The sequence below is a fragment of the Telmatherina bonti genome (assembly GCF_933228915.1).
Source record: "Telmatherina bonti genome assembly, chromosome: 17".
Classification (NCBI taxonomy): Eukaryota; Metazoa; Chordata; class Actinopteri; order Atheriniformes; family Telmatherinidae; genus Telmatherina; species Telmatherina bonti.
Genome location: NC_136615.1, coordinates 30,500,088 through 30,521,620, shown reverse-complemented (window position 1 = coordinate 30,521,620; position 21,533 = coordinate 30,500,088). Strand labels below are relative to the sequence as shown.

The 21,533-nt window shown below is 42.5% G+C and overlaps 3 protein-coding genes across 3 annotated transcripts; 2 read left to right on the top strand and 1 right to left on the bottom strand.

Moving 5' to 3' along the window:
* Positions 1-1,201: 1,201 nt before the first annotated feature.
* ccdc152 (coiled-coil domain containing 152) lies at positions 1,202-12,672 on the top strand (the record flags this gene model as incomplete). The annotated part of the gene is made up of 8 exons (XM_079256386.1): positions 1,202-1,264; positions 1,489-1,594; positions 2,006-2,074; positions 6,058-6,122; positions 7,299-7,434; positions 8,711-8,838; positions 8,920-9,015; positions 12,544-12,672. The coding sequence occupies 8 exons, from the start codon at positions 1,202-1,204 to the stop codon at positions 12,670-12,672; spliced, it is 792 nt and encodes a 263-aa protein (XP_079112512.1).
* Positions 12,673-14,422: 1,750 nt separating this feature from the next.
* On the top strand, positions 14,423-17,165 carry nim1kb (NIM1 serine/threonine protein kinase; the record flags this gene model as incomplete). The annotated part of the gene is made up of 3 exons (XM_079256890.1): positions 14,423-14,690; positions 16,039-16,307; positions 16,404-17,165. 3 exons carry the CDS (start codon positions 14,423-14,425, stop codon positions 17,163-17,165), a joined length of 1,299 nt encoding a protein of 432 aa, XP_079113016.1.
* A 3,038-nt stretch (positions 17,166-20,203) lies between these two features.
* Positions 20,204-21,297, bottom strand: LOC306768059 (growth arrest and DNA damage-inducible protein GADD45 gamma-like). The gene is made up of 3 exons (XM_079256271.1): positions 21,098-21,297; positions 20,792-20,999; positions 20,204-20,683 (listed from the first exon to the last, which is right to left on the bottom strand). The coding sequence occupies exons 1-3, from the start codon at positions 21,238-21,240 to the stop codon at positions 20,570-20,572; spliced, it is 465 nt and encodes a 154-aa protein (XP_079112397.1). The 5' UTR covers positions 21,241-21,297; the 3' UTR covers positions 20,204-20,569.
* Between the last annotated feature and the right edge of the window lie 236 nt (positions 21,298-21,533).

Below are 21,533 nucleotides of genomic sequence, written 5' to 3'. Positions count from 1 at the left end.
CATATATTAAACATACGGAAGTCAGCAGATGTCAGCTCAACTATTATTCTTTATTTGATCATTATCTTAAGAAAGCAAGTAAATTTTCTCATCATGTTGAGATATGGAAAACATTTTCTTGTGATAAGATCATTAGTCTTGAGAAAAACAAACTCTTCTCAAGATAACGGGTCAAATGTAAGGTTGTGAAGGGGCCGAAGATGTTCCTACCCCATGAAAACCATTGCAGAGAGACGGACATTAAATCACACTCAGTCCCTGAGGGAAGTTCAAGGCTCAGCCTGAGATGCATGTGTTTGGACTTGGAGGAAGCTGAACCAGCACACATGGGGTGAACTCCACACAGAAACCATTTGTTGTTCATCTGCATCACAGAAATAAGAAGCGTAAATATGCAAGATATAATAATACATTTCAGTGGATTTAATTTAGTGTTTGTGTTGTACTGGGGGTAGTGTTGGTTTCCAGTTCCAGGCTTGCATGCTTTGAATGCACCAGCAGCTGAAGCAGCTCTGCGGGGCTGTCAGCGTCTCGGGGGGGGGGGGGGGGGGGGGGGGGTGGCGGTGGGGAGGGGGAATGACCTTCAACATGGATGTGAGATTAGCCATTAACTTTTATCTAAACACACCTCAGCTGTTGGTTCTCATGTCCATCATACAGAGGAACATGTTTAATTAATCAATACACCTGATTTTACTTGTGTCAAGTCTGAAGTGTCTCACAAGTTTGACCAAAATTGCACAAATATACACGAGTCTATGATATACACAACAACTGCAGCCCTCCCCCAAATGTCATGGGGTCTGTTTTGATCTGCAATTTTGATAAATAAAATCAGGTGAAACCCAGTAACAACTTCATCTTATCTCTAGAAAACAAATTAATTTTGATCAATTAACTAGTTATCACTTCAAAACGGTCCTCATAGCCAGACAAAATGAGAATATTAACTCGTTTTCTCGTCATAACGATACAAATAAGAATAATACATGTGCATGGCCTCTCTCGGCTTCCATATATTGCCATTTGTTTAAAATTGTATTTAATTAAGGTGTCCCCGAGACCAACCGTTAGGTCTCACGTGGCAAAAAAAAAAAAAAACATCACGTGAGCTCATTATTAGACATATACGAAGCACCTAGCTAACTAAAGTGAGCATTTACAACGTCATTAATCATAATAATGAAAACAGATTAAAAAGATGACAAAGCTAAACTGCGTTAATCTTGACAAATTCATGGAGGATTTTGCTCAGCTCGAACAGGTGAAGACAAACATTAACTAGCTAAATCACTCCTTATGGTTTGCCATCAAAAGCACTGCTACACACATAAAACTTTTCACAGTTATGTAGTGTTAGTCATCAGATAAGCATGTAAAAGAAGTTAATTTTAGATGATAATGTTTGCTATTTTGACCATATTGGTTTATTTTTGTGTAGGGGCCAGTGTTAATTAAAATATTCCCTCTTTACCTGTTAATAATCAGAAAATTACACACAGTAATGGCAAAAACGCCATGTTGGAGATCATGTTAGAGGATGCCAACAGACTCCTAAAGTTCAGTCTCACCAAGGAGAAGAGTCTGATTGAAGGTAAGAATTTGCTTTTTTAAATTAAATTAAATTAAATATTTTCTACACACGTCAGAACAGCGGCTGTGTTTGTGAACTTGTGTCTCCCCCTACTGGCTATGTTGTGTCATGACAGTCATATCTGCTGTTCTTAAAAGCAAAAAGTTCAACTGGGCTGATAAACTACATTTACATTATATTTTGACTTGACATTATTCCTAATTATGTCAGCTTTTTTTTTATATTGACCTGACACGTAGATGGATGACTTTGATTACACATAAAGAATAAAAATAACACATCCTGATGTTTAATGACTTCCTGGAGCATCCATTAATGCCAGAATACGCTTTGTGATCAATAATAAACTAATATTTGACCACATATAAGAGGTCTAAACAAATCTATCTGACTGTGTTCCTTCTTTTGCAGAGAAAGACGGCCTCCTCATCACAGTGAACAAACTGCAGCAGACTCTGCAGGAGCAGTGCAACCTCAGAGGTAACGGGAACAACTTCTGTTTATGATCTGCATCCATTTGAATATGATGAAAGTTTTCCTGCACACTTATAGTCACACAAATGTACTTACTGAACACTTTCTTAGGGTTTGTCTGTTAAATTGCTTGCTAACAAGCATCTAATCATCCAATCACATTGCAGCAAGTCAGTGGAGTTAGTCATTCAGACAGGGCCAAGGCAGCTTGGTAAAGTTCAAACTGACCATCAGAATAAGAAAAAAAAAGGGATTTAAGAGGTGCTGCATGGTGGTGTAGTGGTTAGCACTGTGGTCTCACAGCAAGATAAATGCTTGTTCAATCCTCAGCCAGGGGAGGCTCAGACAGCAGCCTTTCTGTGTGAAGTTTGCATGTTCTCCCCAGGTACTCTGACTTCCTCCCACTGTTCAAAGACATGCATGTTAGGTTAATTGGTTACTCCCTAGGAATTAGTGTTCTCTTTGTGTTAGCCCTGCGGTGGACTGGCGACCTGTCCAGCATATACCCCAAAGACTGCTGGGATAGACTCCAGCTCTCCCGCAACCCTTATCGGACCCATCAGACTTAGCAGTTCGGTAATGAATGAATTTAAGTGGCTTTGAACACAGCATGGTTGTTGGTCTGAGTAGTTCAGAAACTGAGATTTTCATACCCAGCCATCTCTGGGGTGTACAGAGGAGGTGCCACTCCAGTTAGAACAGGAGACTGAGGCTACAATTCAAACAGACTAATATGTAAGTCGCTTTGGATAAAAATGTTTGCTAAATGACTGGAGAATAGAATAGAAGAGGCTCGCTGAAAGTTAACAGACCTTTGACATTTTTTTTTACTTGCAGAAAGCAAAATATTTACAAACTATCCACAACTGAAGCGGCTTATTTAATTCCTCAGAAACAGAATAGGAGATTGTTGAAGCAGTCTACAGAGCACATAGAAAACACCCCAAAAAGAGACAAATTTGTCAACATCACACATCATATTATAGCATGTGCATTGTATTTTTCATCATGCCACCGCCAAACCTTTAAAAAATGAGTTCAGCATGTACTGATTGTCATCGTGTTGTTGCTTCTCATCACCCATATGCTCATTTCTGCTTTTCATGTGAAAAAATGAATCAAACACACCTTTCTGCATTGTGCTGCACAGAACTTAACAGAAGATGGAAAAAACATTGCCTGATCTGATGAGTCTCCATTTAATCTCCTCATTCAGATGGTAGGGTCATATTTCTGTCACGAAAACAGTGGAGATGTGGTGTGGACCCAATTGCAGAGATGAGGGAGGCCGGTATGCAGAACTCAGAATGATTTATTTTCCTCAGAGGAACCCAGGGAACTCAGAAAAGACAAACTAAACTGAGGTACAAAATGATCCAGCAAACAATGAGTGAACATGAGTGGTATAAATACACAGGAAAAACCGAACGAGAAACAGGTGAAACAAATGAACTAAATGAACCCAGGTGAACCAAATCAATGAACAGGAAATCTAAGAAGCTAACCAAGAACCAAGACAGGAAAAACTACAAAATAAAACAGGAAGCCTAAAAACAAAGCACAGAAAAACCCAAATCATGACAATTTCAGCGGAAACATCATGAACCCATAAATCCACCCTGTCTTCTATCGACAGTTTATGCTGCTGGTGGTGTAAAGGTGTGGGAGATATTTTCTGGGCACATTTCTCGATCCACTGAGCATCATTTAAACACCACAGCTTAGCTGCCAACTACATCCATCTCTATAAACATGAAGTAGTTAAACCACTAATGAAGAAGCCTGGTCCGGACTTTTCCATCCCACCTTTTTCTCGGCTCCTTTTCATCTCTAAGTGATTCAGCTTCATCATCTAACTTCAGAGAGTTGTGTGTTCCCAGTCGCAGCTCTTTGCTGGGGAACAAACAAAAGTGTCCTTGAGTTGTTTCAGTCTGGTTTTAAGACACTGCACAGTACTGAGTTGCCCATGATGTTTTTATGGTCACGGTGTGGTTTTGGTACCGTTGGACCTCAGTGGAACATCAGATCCTATCGTCTTGCTTGGAGAACTTGGTTGGCATTCGGGGTGGAGCTTTCCAACGGCAAAGATCTTACTTAACCAAGCAGACTGGAGATGCAGTGTCCTCTGCTGTTCCTCTCTTAAGTGGAGTTCCTCAGGGCTCTTTGCTTGGACCCTTTCCATTTTCTCTCTCCTTGCTCCTCCTTGGTGCAATTCTCAGAAGACTTGGCATGTCCTTTCACTTTTATCCAGATGGAAGCCAGATTTATTTCCCCCTGAAACTAAGTGCATCCTCAGCAAACCGTTCCTTGATTGCAGAGAGGAAATTAGGGCGTGGATGTGATTGAATTTGATTCATTTTAATGACAAAAAGACTGAGGTGTTGCTATTCAGGCCTACTGATGCCTAAAGTGGTGTGGTTGACAAGGGGTTCTCAGCTGGGTACCTGAAACCTGCAGCCACAAATCATAAAGTGCATGTAGATGGCAGTCTCAGACTCGATGCACAAATCAGCTTAGTGGTCAGGTAAAGCTTCTTTCAGCTTATGCAGCTGCATTTCTTTCCTGTTATCATCTCAAGGTTTCAGTCCACGCTTTTATATCAAACAGCTGGTCCAGCAGCTGGGGTTGACTTAGCAGGAACTAAAATAACTAGAGCACATTTGGCTTCTCTCCGCTGGCTACCTGTTTGTTTTTGAGTCCATTTTAAAATGACTTTGTGTGTTTTAAGTACTCCACAGTTTTGCTCCACAGTATCCATCAGACCTCCTTCGGCCACACACACCGACACGTTGCCTCCGGTCAGCAGATCGCTAACATTTACCGTCCCCTCAACCAAGAGGAAGCTTAGAGGTGACTGAGCATTTTCTGCAGCTGGACCGAGCCTCTGGAACCAGTTACTATTACCAGTTAGTTACCACCACATTGTAAGGAAGCCTTTTCACTGCTGTCTTTAAATCGTTGCTTAAAACACATTTTTCATTGCCTTTTAACATTAGTTAAGATGTTTTGATTTTTCTTGTCTTTATAGACTTGTTTTAACTGTTTTTATCGGCCGATTGTGTGTTTTTTACATTTTTATTTTTCTTTGTTTTTATTTTGGTGGATAGCTCTTTGGTCAGCTGCATTGTTTTTAAAGTTTTTTTTTATGAATGAAGTGGAGTTGGAGTTATGAGCACAGTGTAGCATCTTCTGATGGAAACTTCCAGCAGGATGATGCACCATGTCACAAAGCTCACCATGACGATGAGTTCACTGTCCTCCAACGGCAGCAACTGTGTGATGCTTCGTGTCAATATGGAGGGAAGTGTCTGAGGAAGGGTTCCAACACTTTGTTGAATCTATGACACCAGGAAGACATGCAGTTCTGAAATGATAAAAGGATGAACTGTAGGGCTGTGACGATATGCTTTTGTTCCAATTCCATTTGAATGGCGATTCTCACAATTCCTCAGTATTGCTGATTTTTGTAGACTAAAAACAAAAAACAAAAAAAAATGTACAAAACTTTTTTTGCTTGTAATTTTTCTTGATTTCACTTAGGAAAACACATGAATTTAGGAAAATAGGATGAATTTTACAACAAATAAATGGATTAACATTGTCCACTTTAATATGGTTTTAAAGTAAAACCATCTCATACTCAGGTGTGTAAATGATACTAACGCATGATTGGAAATTTTCTCATTTTTTCATGCTCTGATAATAATATAATAGAGCCATTGTTTGTTTTTATTTCATATTCGTATGAGCGTTCTTGCTGACAAGTCAAAATGTCTGCTATGATGGTCAAACTGCCATGCTGTGCGACTAACGTAACAGGGTTATCCCACATAGTTTTTACAATCAATCTAAAAGTAAACTAATATTAAGAGATTAACTGAAAATTTATTTAGGAATAATGCAAACCCACATCCTAACAGCTGAAGCGTTTGATGTTAGGATATTGATCATTTGCAGCATTAAATATTCTATAAATGTCCATATTTCAGTGGAGAACGAGAGCCTGAAGACGGAGTTAATGGAAGTGAAACAGCAGAAGGAAAGAGCAGAGGAGGTGAGAAGAGAAGCAGGAACAAAAATCTGATTTTATTTGATTGTTTTAATTTGATTGCTTTTATCTTTGATGGTTTTTAGATTGCTGTCATTTTTAAAAATTGTCCTCATATATATTATTTATTCTGTTTTTTTATTTTTAACGCCCCACAATGTGGCACTTTGGTCAACATTGTTGTTTTTAAAGTGTGTTATGAATAGAGTTGTATTGTATTGTATAACAAACAAACATCTGGGGTCCTAATGAAACGTTTCTGACATGCTTACACCTCGGTTCTTCAGGTTCCACCTGGATCTGAGGTAGTCAGTGAACATTGGAACAAGTTTTACGACATGGCAGAAAATCTATTGAATAATTCCAAATTGAAAAATATTGATTTACTCTCCATTTTACTATTGAAGAATAATTTTTATTCTTTTATTAATTTTTTTTTTAGAAATGTCTTTTGAGAACTTATAATAATTCTGGTCCAGAGTAAATATCACCTTCTACTTTTGCTGCATTCCTCCGTGTCTGCTCAGGTTTTTATTGGCTGATAATAATAGCTGTTGATCATATGACCAATGTTTTACAGATGTTTGATGTCTTTAACAGCAGCTACTGCAATGTCCAAAATCCAACTGCTTAAAAACAAAATATAAAGTAAAGACATCAATGAGAAGTTGAGTTTCCTTGTCAGGAGAAGAAACATTAAAGTACCAGCAAATCTTTAGCTCAGTTACTTCTTCTGTAAAGTAACTGCTGTCGCTAATAATGAGTTTTTCTGTTAGCATGACGGCAAAAAGCAAGTTGTAGCCTCTCATTTCTCTGGTGCAACAGATGCAGCAGCATCTGAAGTTGGGAAGAGACTGGATGTAAAGCCGAAAGCAAAAAGACGCGACTGGATTTTGACACCATAATATATTCTGTAAAGCACAGAAATTTCACAAAAAGTGAATTTTCTATGTGTCACAAAGCACACGGATGTTCCCATTTGCTCATCCTGATTACACCTGCAGCCAGTAACACTGCATGTCTAAAGTTTAAACTTTAAAGTTCTCCAAACAAAAGCAGCGGCAACTGAAACGCAACGTTAGTGAGAAACAATGTGGAAACAGGCAAATAAACTGTAAATGTTTGCTTAAGAGTAATCTCATCTCCAGTTTATGTGTGTGTGTGCTTGTGTGCTGCAATCAGGCTGGAGAGGCGGAAATGCTGCGGCTGCTCAGTAAAATGAGAGCAGAAGAAGAGAGACACAAGAGGGAGCTGGAGGCTGTAAGACGGCAGTGCAGCAGAGAGGTGGAGGACGCCCACAGGGAAGCTCTGACTCAGCGTAAGACATCACTACATACTAGTACTCACTGCATGTCTAGGTCTCTCTATGTGTATGCCACACACACTCCTTTTGATCAGGTCAACAGTGACAAGAAAATTGGATTCATGAACAGTTGTAATAAAAGACAATAAATGAGTAAAAGGATAGAATGAATGTTTTTTATTACTAAAATCCCTTCTTATGGTACATGTTTGTGGACCAACCGTGCAGCTTGCATCCGTCTATATCCATGAATGGCTTTGCTCTGGAGCGGCTCAACAAAGTAGAACTTTTGGGTGTCACCCCCCACGATCAGCTGAAATGGTCTCATTATATCGTTAAATTACAGCTAAAATGGGAAACTATTAAAAGATCCACATTTCTTATGACTGATCACTCAGACAGGTTATTCAATCGCTGTTTCTATTTTATAGTATCATCATGACTGTGATAGTGTCGAGTACTTAGACAAACCTTGTGCACAAACTTCAGTTGGAAACTGTGTTTAGCTCGGCATTCTTCGTTTACAGATGACGTTTCTATACACAAAGCTGAGGACAGACTGTCAATCAATATCTTGACAAGTATGTCAACATTTTTATGGTGCAATCTGATGATTTCTGGTGTCCAATAAGGGGCAGAAGACAAAAATCAGATTGTTTCCACAGGATTTTGAGCAAAGTTTTTACCATAAAGTGACGACAAATGTCTCAGAAACAGTACGTATCATATATGTCACGCTGGTGTTATTTCTAACACTTTGACAGCTCTATCTGTTCTCTACAACATGTTCAATTGTTTTCATCCACACTTCATTGTTAGGCGTTCTGACAGTAAACCAGGATGGATCAATCAGTGTTACCGCTCACCTCCGTTAGCTGGTTAGCTCTTGTTATCTCCGGGTTAGCTCGGTTAGCTCTTAGCTACAGAAAGCTCGGAATTCGCTCGATGTCAATCATCCACCATGACGCTCACAGCGCCCCTCTCAGCTCCACCTCTTTGCCCATATTTGGGCGGGACAACACGCATGCCTCTGCCGAGACGGTGACGGTAGGAACCGCCCACCGACCTTTAATTCAGCTCTTCAGAAACCTATGGGTGATGTCACGGAGGTTACGTCCATCTTTCTATATACAGTCTATGGTTCTTTCACATTAATCACCAAAAGGCTCAAATATCACTGGAAAAAATTGCCAGACTGGTTGATGGTCACTTTTTTTTCCTGACAACTGTTCAGCGATTAAATGCATCCATTTTTTTTCTGAATTCAGCAGTGGTGTCTTTTTATTTGCAGTGGACGCTAAAGATCGAGACATGAAGAAGCTGATGGAGAAGAAGGATCTGGATCTGGAGGAGATGAAGAAAAAGCTAAAAGACCAGGAGAGGGAAACACAGAGCGAGCTGTTCAAGCTACAAATGGAGGTGAAAGAAACAAAGAAATGGCTGTTTATGTGTGAAAACACTACCAAAGCTGTCATCTCAGACGTTTGTGGGTCTTTACAGTTTGGGGCAAAGTTAGCCCGGGTTCAGAGTACAGCTCAGTGGAGCCAGCAGCAGCTACACGGTTCCAGCCTCATCCCACAGAGTGTCTATAAGAGGGTGAGCAGCACACTCACAGCCTTTTACAGCCAATAAAGTACATCTACTACGTAGTTTTATAGCACAGTCAGTGTGAATTCTAATGCCAGCTGGCTTTATATTGTTTTCATCTGTACAAACACATAGTTCAGCGTGTTAAATCACTGTAACATCACTCTGGTAAAGTCGTCACCATAGCAACACGTTAATCAACTGTTACAGATCAGATGGCTTTTGAGAGGTGAATTAAAGAAACTCGCTGTAGCTTGACAACGATTATTAGCATAAAAACTACATGGAGGCTGAAATAAAACAGTTCCTATACTTCAGCATATTTTGCTGGTTTTGTAAAAAAAAAGAAAAAACATTTACTTTGTGGGACCATGGTCTAAACAGATTACACTACTTCACATCTGTCCATTGCACAGGTTCAACTTTCACACTAGCAAAAAGGCCAGAGAACAAGGTTTCTCTGTTTTTTTTTGGTTTTGAACAAGAATAAACAGAATAAATGTTTTTAGCAAATGGTTTAGATGCTAAAAAGAAGTTATTCATAATGAAACAACAGTGAAATGGTTGGAATTTAAAACATTAGTATTATCACAAACACTTTTCATTTGATTTTTTACATCCAACATAGTGGACATTATATCCAACGTAGTGGACATTACATCCAGCATGGTGAACATTACATCCAACGTAGTGGACATTACATCCAACGTGGTGGACATTACATCCAACATGGTGGACATTACATCCAACGTGGTGAACATTACATCCAACATGCTGAACATTACATCCAACATGCTGGACATTACATCCAACGTGGTGAACATTACATCCAACGTGGTGGACATTACATCCAACATGGTGAACATTACATCCAACATGCTGGACATTACATCCAACGTGGTGGACATTACATCCAACATGGTGAACATTACATCCAACATGCTGGACATTACATCCAACATGGTGAACATTACATCCAACATGCTGGACATTACATCCAACGTGGTGGACATTACATCCAACATGGTGAACATTACATCCAACATGCTGGACATTACATCCAACGTGGTGGACATTACATCCAACATGGTGAACATTACATCCAACATGCTGGACATTACATCCAACGTGGTGAACATTACATCCAACATGGTGAACATTACATCCAACATGCTGGACATTACATCCAACGTGGTGGACATTACATCCAACATGGTGAACATTACATCCAACATGCTGGACATTACATCCAACGTGGTGAACATTACATCCAACATGGTGAACATTACATCCAACATGCTGGACATTACATCCAACGTGGTGAACATTACATCCAACATGGTGAACATTACATCCAACATGGTGAACATTACATCCAACATGCTGGACATTACATCCAACGTGGTGGACATTACATCCAACATGGTGAACATTACATCCAACATGCTGGACATTACATCCAACGTGGTGAACATTACATCCAACATGGTGAACATTACATCCAACATGCTGGACATTACATCCAACGTGGTGAACATTACATCCAACATGGTGAACATTACATCCAACATGGTGAACATTACATCCAACATGCTGGACATTACATCCAACGTGGTGGACATTACATCCAACATGGTGAACATTACATCCAACATGCTGGACATTACATCCAACGTGGTGAACATTACATCCAACATGCTGGACATTACATCCAACGTGGTGGACATTACATCCAACATGCTGGACATTACATCCAACATGCTGGACATTACATCTAACGTGGTGAACATTACATCCAACATGCTGGACATTACATCCAACGTGGTGGACATTACATCCAACGTGGTGGACATTACATCCAACGTGGTGGACATTACATCCAACATGGTGGACATTACATCGAAAACAATGGAATTTAAAATTTAAAAGCTGATAATATTGGACTATTCAGAAACTGAATAAAGTATTCCCTCTCAACTTTTTTGCCATAGCGTTCTCTCATGGAACTACATTAAGCCCAGTGGTCCCTTTGTTTGGTAGCAAAGAGAGGAGGGTCAGCACTGGTAAACACCTGGACATGGAGACACAGGCTCTCAAAACCACCAGCTAAGTTTCAACATTGAAGTGTTGAAAGACTCAGATGTGACTTTCAGCAGCCACATCAAAGTTTCACCAAAAAGCTTTTTATCATCAGAAACATCAACAGAATTAAAGTGTAGTCTCCCAGTAAGACCAGGAGAAACTCCTACATCATTCATCTCCAGTAGATTGGATTTCTGGAATGGTCTTTTAACAGGACTTCCTAAAAACAGCATTAAACATCTGCAGCTCATCCAGATGCTGCTGCTGCATGAGCTTTCCACTGGGACTGAGAGATCTGAACACTTCACACCAGTTTTAAAATCTATTCACTGGTTTCCAGTTTATACTGGTTTCCAGTCAGTCACAGGATTACTTTTAAAAATCCCAGAATGATTTAGGACCTGAATACATCTGTGATACGTTCAGAGAATATAAACCAAGAAGAGCTCTTCGATCCAAAGACTCGGGTCAACTAGTCCAGACCAGAGTCCAGACCAAAGACTAGACCAGAATCCAGACTAGAGTCCAGACCAGAGTCCAGACCAGAGTCTAAACCAAAGACTACACCCGAGTCCAAACAAAAGACTAGACCAGAATCCAGACTAGAGTCCAGACCAGAGTCCAGCCCAGAGTCTAAACCAAAGACAAGACCCGGGTCCAAACCAAAGACTAGACCAGAATCCAGACTAGAGTCCAGACCAGAGTCCAAACCAAAATCCACACCAGAGTCTAGACCAAAGACTAGACCAGAATCCAGACTAGAGTCCAGACCAGAGTCCACACTAGCGACCAGACCAGAATCCAGACCAGAATCTAGACCAGTTTCCAGACTAGAGTGCAGACCAGAGTCCACACCAGAGTCCAGACCAGAGTCCAGACCAGAATCCAGACCAGAGTCCATTTCTTTTCTCCTGCATGAAATCTGCACAGTAACTTTGAATTATTCCTGCTTTTAATTATTTTATTTAATTTGTGATGTTATTTCTGATTTTTTTTTTTTTTTTTTTTTGCTGACATTTACTACTTTTAAAAGCTTTCTTTGCGCCACCTGTCATGCCTTTAATGTTTATTTAAAGCACTTGGAATGATCTTGTACATGGCGTGCCGTGCTCATGCACTTGCCTGTTTGGACTCCTCAATAACATAAAAATGAAAAACCAGAAAAGACACGGCGAAAGTCTGCTTTGCCAGGATGAAACAGCTTATTAACAGAAATTATTTAGGTTTTGTGAGAATCTGGATTCTTCGCCAAACTTCCTTTCCGATCCATAATGTTGAAGCCATTTCTGTCGATTTCTGCTGCAAACTCAATAAGCTGCCACTCAAAACAAACACTCCCTCCCTGCACTTCTTCACAGCTATCAGTGAAAGGTTTTGAATGAATGGCTTGTTTCTTTTAGTGGCATAAGTGTGTGCGTGTGATCGGATTAATTGTGTGTGTGTGTGTTTCCTCAGAAGCTGCAGTTTTTCCAGGAGGAGAAGAACAAAGAGATCGAGGTTCTACGTCAGAGAATCAAAGAGCTGGAAGAGCATCAGCGTGCCAGCAGCTTGAGCGACAGCCGCCTGAAGAGGAGGAAGATCTAGTCCGGTTAGAGGTCAGCGGTCTAAAGGCTGACCTGCAGCTGCACGGCGTGTTGGCAGATGTTCTGAGTTGTCACCTCCGTTCCGTTTGTTAAGAAAAATGGCTCTTCTGGGAATTGGCATTAGCAGGTTTGCGGCTGGCGCAGGTTTGCTGTTTCACAGAGTACATGGAAACACATGCTGCAGTCCAATCCAAGAGTCTAATCCAATTAACCTGCTGCAGTGAAGGACTGGACAACGGAGGGCCAGGAGGAAGCACGCTTCTGAATGAATCACAGAGGACGACTAATCCAATTCAAATAATTAAAGCAGTTTATCTTTTTCCATTCAAAGAAACCATTGAAGCTGGTTTTTCCAGCTTGGTTGTTTGTTTTAAATTTAGTTTAATTTAAGTTTCTGTTTTTTGCATCCTGCAACGTTGAAGTTGTTTAATAAACACTTTCAATTCGGACGGGTTCTCTTTGAGTCTTGATGACATGCGGAAAAAAGGTTTCCTGTCTCAGATGCAGAGAAAGCTGCCGACCTGCAGGCCTCAACACCATGACTTAACACCTGTTTGCTCAGTTGGTTCGTTCATTAAAAGCAGTTTTATGTGGATTATGTGCAGAAATATTTCCAGAATAATCAGCTTCTGGTCTCATCTAGTAGAAACTTGCGGAGGTTTTTGCATTTACTGTCTGATTCTTTTGCCCAAATTACATTCATCGGCACTTTTGATCTAAATTCATAAGCGACTGATCATCCAGGAACCGACACACATGTGTTTGGAACAGCTGTCCTACACTTGTGTTTTTGCCTCATGACCAATTGATTGTCCAACCCCACCCCCTTTGTTCCCTGGCCGCTCCTCACAGGGCCGGCACACCTGAATGAAGACGCTGTCCCGGCTGAGGTGGCGATCTTGTGCGCTGTAATCTGTTTATCTGTGCTGTTCTGCTGGCGTCTAAAGAGGAACAGAGTTAATCTCCATGGGAACATTAGGTAAGGCTGTTGCATAACGTTTCAACTTCAAAGCACAAGAGATCACCCTCAGCCTGCCACGCACAGACATTTCCCTCACACACAGGTGTGTTTTGTTGGATCTGCATCGGCGCTGACGTGTTTACATGTGTGTTTGTCATGTGGAGCATTTATTCTTTCTTTGTTCTGATGTCGGAGCTATGAATCGATCAGGGCAGACTTACATTAAAACAGGATTAGAGATGGTGATACCATCTTAACCTGTGTTGTCTGAGGAGACAGAGAAGGTCAAGACGAGTGGGTGTGGTCTGGGATGCCCATAATGACTTCCCACTTGACTCGTGGCTCAGGCGCTCCGCCCTTCCTCCTCCTCCTCACCTGGCTCTGGCGTGCTTGGCCATCAGTCTGCATTTGGCTGTTGGAGAGCAACGATAAGGATACCAACATGGTGTTTCACTGACTTCAGCATGTAAGTGAATCTTTTCTTCGGGTCCTTTTGGACCGGAAGAGGAACTTCTTCCTTTATTTTTCTGTTTGTCTCGTTTGCAACGGAGACGACGACCATGTTTTGATTCGAGGACGCGGTTCGGACTCTTGGTAAGAGAAGTTCTCATTTCAGTTCTCGTGACCTTCAGAATCTTAAATCTGTTTCAGCTTCTTCATGGTGGATCAATCTGGTCCCGGCAGTCCTTTTATCTGATCAAACATGTCGAGCTTCATGCTTCTTCTAACTCGTTTGTATATCAGAGTGTGTTGTGGCTCAGTTGCTTCATGGTGCCTGCCTGCTGCAGATATGCCTGGAGGCCAGTACCAGGTGGGGGCCACAAAGCTTGGACGCAGCAGCTACAGCCTGACTGACAGCTCTGATGGCTGCCCTGAGGACGAGGACCCCGTGCAGCACCTCACCCCTCTGCAGAAGCTCACCACAGACATGTGCAAAGACGAGAAGACCATCAAGGAGCTGATCATCGGCCGCAGGGTTGGCTTCTACAAGGTCCGCGGGGAGATCGGCTATGGGACATTCTCCAGGGTCAAACTGGCCTTCCATGCCCTCACCAAAGGTATGTCCATCATGGTCTGATGAGCTCTCCATCTCACATCTCTTATGAAAGTACACTTACTGTTAACTTTGTGTAGGAAAACAGAACTTTCTAGAATATATTAAAGTTCCAAACAAGCCGGAAACGGAGTCCTGGCCAACAGTTCACTCTCTTCCATTTCTAATGTTTTAGCTGAAATCTGGACTCTACTGGTACAACTGGTTTCCTCAGGTCTTTATATGAGGTGAATAGCATCTCTAACAAACAACAAAACATGAAATAGTGCAATGTTTTATTATTCGTTGGACACAAACAAAAGCCAGAATGAGTGAAGAAAGAAGTCCAGCCTTACTGGAACAATGTCCAGTCATCGAGTGAACTGTGAACCCAAAGAACCAAAAGTATCCAGGAGTCAGATGTAAGACTGTTGGTGTCAGATGCTGTGAGACGACGAAACCTTGGCGGAGAGCGGATCATGAAACCGGACAATGACCTCAAATGCTGCAGCAGATCCACCACAGGAGGAGTGAAAACGAACCAACATGCACTAGACCTCCGCCTGGCTGAGATGCTGGGATAAACATCATGTCTATGAAGCTTTAAAAGAACTGAGACACATTTTCCACCTATTTTTCCTTCTACAAACATCTTCAGTCATGTTTTTATTTGTAACCATTCTCACTTTTTATTTTTACCTATTTTATAACATTTTTTATAAAACATAGTTATAACTAATATAGTTAGTTACGTTTAGTCATATGTTATAACGCAGTTATAACTATGTTATGTTATAACAGTTATAACTATGTTAAAAAATATGTTATAACATAGTTATAACTATTTTATAACATAGTTATAACTAACATTGTTAGTTACATATAAATATATTGTCATATATAACTATAGCGTAGTTTATAACTATATCTGGATGAAGCACTGTGGTTATAAACGGAAGCCAGTTTTTTTTGTAAGGCTGACGTGGTTGTCATGGTGAACATTATTCTTTTCCAGGTGAGTCCAGAGGGTAATGTGACATGCGTTTTCCTTAGCGACAAGTAGACAAATGAGTTTGGACGGGGTGGTTAATGTAGAAAACATCTGAAAGAAGACATGTTGGGATTCTACATATCAGGGCGGGTGGTGATTGACACGCCAAACTGCGTGAAAGTAAATTTACAACAAAGAAACATCATCTTCAGGTTTTAAAATATGACCCAATCCCTCTTCATGTCATTCGGTTTCATATTAGCAGCAGCAGCTGAAGTCCCTGCTAACATCGTGGACCTGACGTCCACAGCTGCATCACTTCATCAGATTCTTCATCATCTGCTAGATCCTCTGTTCTCTGTGTTCCTCTGTCCCTCTGCAGACAAAGTGGCTCTGAAGATCCTGGACAGGATGAGGCTGGATTCTCAGGCCCAGCGTCTGCTTTCCAGGGAGATTGTCAACATGGAGTTCCTGCAGCATCCCAACGTGATCCGTCTGTACGAGGTGGTGGAGACCCCGAGCCGCCTCTACCTGGTGCTGGAGTACGCAGGAGGAGGAGACCTGCACAACCGGATCTACAACGAGGGCAAACTGTCCGACAACACCAGCAAGATCACCTTCGCGCAGATCCTCTCTGCTGTCAAATACATGGTTGGTGGAGCCGTTGGTCCTTTACGTACATGATCCGGCAGGTTAGAGGTGTGTGTGTGTGTGTGTGAGAATCGCCTGCTCTGTGTGTTTACGCAGCACAACATCAGCATCATCCACCGGGACCTGAAGGCAGAGAATGTTCTGTTCACCAGCAGCGGCTGCGTAAAGGTGGCCGACTTTGGCTTCAGCACGCGGGTGTCGAACCGCAACAACGCCCTGGACACCTTCTGCGGCTCGCCCCCCTACGCTGCCCCGGAGCTCTTCAAGGACGAGTCGTACCTGGGGCCTCCGGTTGACGTGTGGGCCATGGGGGTCCTCCTTTTCTTCATGGTGACCGGCACCATGCCGTTCCGCGCCGAAACCATGGGCAAGCTGCGGCGCTGCATCCTCGACGGCAACTACACCATCCCCCCCTGGGTGCCCGGCCCCTGCCAGCGGCTCATCAAGGGCATCTTGAAGCCGGTCCCAGCCGAACGCTGCACCGTCGACCAGATGCTGGGCTGCGATTGGCTCTTGCCTGTAGAATTTCCCTGGTCGCTGGTGCAGGCCGAACCGCAGAGCGCTCTGCAGAGCCTGCGGGATTCGGAGCAGGACAACGTTGATGACGAGGAGGAGGAGGAGGTGAGGAGCGAGCTGGAGGAGCTTGGCTTCACCGCCGAACACCTCCAGAACAATCAGCTGGCAGACAGCCGCAACCCCGTCACCGGTGCGTACCGCATCCTGCTGCACCGAGCCCAAAAGAGGAGAGGCTGCGACTGTCCGCCGGTGGTCCGAGGGATGGTGAGGGACCCCAAGAGGGAGGGGCTCCGGGCCTACAGGGGCCTCAGGCACACCTCCAAGTTCTGTGTGCTTTCATAGCAGTAACTGTTCTCACTTTCTACAAGTTTTTATACTAAAATTTTTTTTTTTTTTTAAAAACTAACACTTTTTATTATTTGATATGGCTGCTGATGAAAAAGTGACTTTTGTTGGTTTGTTTTTTTCGTTTTGTTTTTTTTTTTTTTACATTTTGCAGCGATTTATCTTCTACACTGTCAAATGTAGTGTTTTCAGACAGCCTGAGATGTTTGTGAAAGTGCCTGTTGAAATAAAGAAAGGAAAGAAGTTGTGACGGCTGGTTTCAGTTGAATTAAAAGAGGATGTTTCCCTCGCAAATGATCTGACTCAAATGTTTTTCAGAGGCCTGGAAATAACTTCATGGACTCAGGAAGACTGCCAGAAATCAGTCTGAACACAGTTCACTGTGAAATCCACGAATCTTAGAGACGTATCGTACAAAGAAGAAGTCATGTGTGAACATGAGCCAGAAACACCACAGTCTTTGTTAAAATGGTTTGTGGCAAAGTGGAAATCTGTTTTGTGGTCCGATGGATCAAAAGCCTGAATCTCTGATGGCATGAGATTTCATTAGTGCGGATGGCGCGGGGAACATCCACATCTGTAAAGCTCCATCAATGCTTTCAGAGCTACTTCCGCTCTTATCCAGATGCTGTCTCTTTCAGGGAAGACTTTGCAGATTTCAGCAAGACAATGCTGAACAACATCCTGCATCCATCACAACATCATGGTGGAACAGGAGAACTGGTCTGCAGTCCAGATCTTTCACCAATACAAAGCATTAGGAGCATCATGGAAGCAAAAATCAGCAACAAAGATCCAGAAGTGAGACCAGAATGGGACACAATTCCTCTTCTAAAACTCCAGCAACTGGTCTCCTTGCTTCCCAGGTGTTTACAGGCCAGTGCGCATTAGTCAACATCAGATGTATTGCTGCCAACAGATTGTAAACTAGCTCATGTTTCCATGAAATGGTAAAATGTTTCTAGGTTCATCATCTGATAAGTTGTTTATGTTCTGTTGGGAAAATGAATTTAGCCTATGAGATTTGTAAAACATTGCATTTTTATACATATACTGTATTTCAGCCTTCCAACGTTTTGAGAAATTGTGGTGTAATAGCAGAGTTAGATCTAGATTGGACATCCCAGGTGCCACTTCAGGTGATTGACAGGTCTATAAAGGAGGAGTGATTTTCAATGTCACTACAAAAGTTTTAATAAAATTTTCAACTTTTCTAAATAGTCATTCTTCCTTCCTTTATTAATTAATTTATTACATCTGCTTTCACATTATTACAACAATTTTTTTTCCATTTAAAGCTAACAACTAATGCTATGTAAGAATGTTAGCATGAAGCTACATAGCTGTGCTAGCCTCGTTAGCCTAGGTATCGCTAGATAAGTTTTGATATGGGAATATTTGATTCAAGTGAGTATTTAGGAACTACATGAACTTAAATAAATTTTTAAAAAAAACTCAAAGAATAGTAGTATGTAGGCTACTTACCGCTGACTATGTTAGCATTACATGATACAGTTTTGTTTGAAATGACTAGTGAGACTTCTGGCTAACTGAATTGGCATGAAATGAACATAAAAAATATAGTTTGCAACTAGATCTTTATGTACATGAAGAAATATAAATGAGAGAAAAGGGGAATTTTCTTTCTTTTTTAAGTGGAAGGACAGATCAGGCCAAGAAAGACCCCAGACCCAAAATTAGCATAAAGCTATAGTCATTCATATTACTGTGGTGAGACAAGGATCCAGTCTACAACATCCAGCCAGTAAACGAGAAAAATGATCTTTTTATGGACTTATGTGAACGTTGTAAATAATGTAAAGATGTTTCATTTCTCGTCTGACCAGAGTAAACCCAGCAGTGTGTGTTAGAGAAAGGATTAAATAATTTCCTAGGATCTAGAACCTCTTAATTGTCTCCCACGTGTATGCAAAGGTTTAGCCACAGAATTAGCCAAACTTTATCCATTTTATTCCAGTTAACTGATCCAGTAACAGTAAAACAAATGTTTTTCATAAATCAACTTGTGAAAATGATGAAGTTGTTTGAAATTTCATTGTTTTTGGGGGGTGGGGGTGCAGAGCAGGTGGTCCCTGCTGCAGCCACACAGAGCTGGTTGTGGCCTGTTTACCAAATTTTTCACTAAGTGCCTGAGAATAAACAACAGCAGCTGGCGGGACTCCAGATGATACGCAGGACGAACCCCTTTCTCTTTTCACCAACCAGCCCAAACCAGCCAACCCCCCTCCCCCAGCCTCCTCCTGCTCCAGCTCCGCCCAGGCGTGCCCTGGCCGACCCCCACCTCCACGGAGCGGCAGATGGTGCGGCGTGGCCGCAGAGACATCTGCGGGACAGACAATAGGCGCTCTGTGTGCGGACCGCTGGAGCTGACAGGCCGGGGAGCTCCGCCATTGTGCTGCGCCATACACATGCAGATTAGATCTGCAGGAGGAGGAGGAATCCTGTGAGCAGATGATTTGCTTTCCAATGCAAATTTACCGAGTTTCAAACTTTTTTTTTTGTCCCGCCCCCTCCATCTTCTCATACCCTTCATCAGCTGCGTCCAAACACACTTCAAAATGAAAACACAACTCCTCAAAATGATCTTTTAAACTTTTTATTGGGCAATCTTCCATCTACAGTTAACTTTATGTCACTAAAAAAAACTTCTAAAACATACATGAGCTTGTTTCCAGCATTGTTCCAACAATCTTAAGTTAATCTTCTTTTTTTTAAAAAAACATTTCTTTTCGTTCCGTAAATATGTTTCTAAAGATATTCAACCAAATCTTTATAATTCTATCGATAATTTAATCATTTTCTAAAGTGAAACCTTTAAAAATGACATTTTGAAACATTTTTTATAAGTTTCTAGAATATTTTTTTTGTCATTGTTAAATTTCTAAAGTGAAACCTTTAGAGAATTAAGACAATTCTGGAAAGTGGGAAACATTTCCGCTGACTGCAACTGCTGTCATGTTGCTCAGCAAAGAGAACCTCCTCAGAAAGTCCCTTTCTAAGTCGGCCTCCTCCTCAGCACCGCTTCTTCTCCTGCTGCGCGTGCTTCAACGTGCGACATTTGCTCTGTGGGACCACAGGACGCAGAACTCGCTTCTCCTTCCTCTCCAAACCTCATCCGCACAAAGAATGAGGGTCGATGTGTCGCTCTCGTGGCATGCCCGACCTCGTTCACATAAAGAATGAGAGTCATCTTGGCATGGACGGGACGAGAGGCGACGGGGTCCACGGTGCGTGGGGGCCCACCTCGGGCCGGCGCCGTGCTGCCTGGACGGGAATCCTCCTCAGGAGTATCCAGGGATGAGCAGAAACAGGGTCATCCTGACCATCAGGATGATTATTTCCAGGTTAAGAAGCTTCAAAGCATCTGAGCGAGTCCCAGATCAACGGCCAGGGAGGCTGATCTCAGGAACCCAGTCGTTCAGACGCCGGCTCTCCTCGCAGAACAGGTGCAGCTTCTCCAGAGCGGGGTCCTCCCAAGACCCTTCAGCTGGGTTCTGTTCCAACAAGGAGAGGAAACCAGTTACAATCACATAAAAACACCACGAATCTTTGCATTGAAGTACTTTGAAATGACTCTGCCTCCTTGTCTGAACTCTACGCACCGTGATGAGGACGCAGTGCGCGTCTTCAAGCTGCTCCGTCTTGTCTCCAACGATGCCAGCCAGGCGCTGCATGTCGCTCACTCTCACAATGCTGATGTCGTTGTCGAAGCAGAAGGACTGGATGAGGGTGAAGTGGATCTGGAGGGCGATGTCGCACTCGAACTCCTCATCCATGGCCAGGACGCAGAAAGACACGCTGTCCGGGTCTCTGTGGGAACAACAGAAGAACTTTATGAGATTTTTATGCACAACAGAATTCCCCCCAAAAAAGCGGTGACCTGTGAACATCTCGAGCTCCATACTTACAGATTCATTACTTTGGCGCTCTCGTAGACCCCGACAGTGAGGGAGTCGTTGTCCTTAGCGGCCACCAGGACCTCCTCCAGGGCTTTGCCGGCGCACTGAGCGCGCTCAGCGGGCTTCTCAACCAGGATCTCTTCCAGAGTCATGATGGAAACGATGGAGATATTCCGCAAAGGGAGAGTTAGAGACAGTCCAGTTGGAGAGTTCACAGTTCGCTAGAAGAGCAGAGTGTCTTCCAAAGCTGCAAACCCTCCTGTTTTATAGCCAGCAGCTCGTGCTGAGCAGTGAAAGCGCTGCGCTCTGATTGGCTCGATCTGAATGGTGTATTGGTATGATAATGCCATTGTCACACTCTGGCTCGTGGCAGATTGATGGGGGGTCATGCAGCCGCGCACGTCACCCCCCCCCCCCCCCCCCCCCCCCCCCCCCCCACCCACCC

What these genes read in the sequence shown, in the direction of transcription:
- LOC306768059 (XM_079256271.1), bottom strand. Translation starts at nt 21,240, where the DNA reads ATGACTCTGGAAGAGATCCTGGTTGAGAAGCCCGCTGAGCGCGCTCAG. An exon ending in AGCGCCAAAGTAATGAATCT is followed by an intron (nt 21,000 to 21,097) that starts GTAAGTATGGAG and finishes TTGTTCCCACAG; the next exon opens with AGACCCGGACAGCGTGTCTT. An exon ending in CGCACTGCGTCCTCATCACG is followed by an intron (nt 20,684 to 20,791) that starts GTGCGTAGAGTT and finishes TTGTTGGAACAG; the next exon opens with AACCCAGCTGAAGGGTCTTG.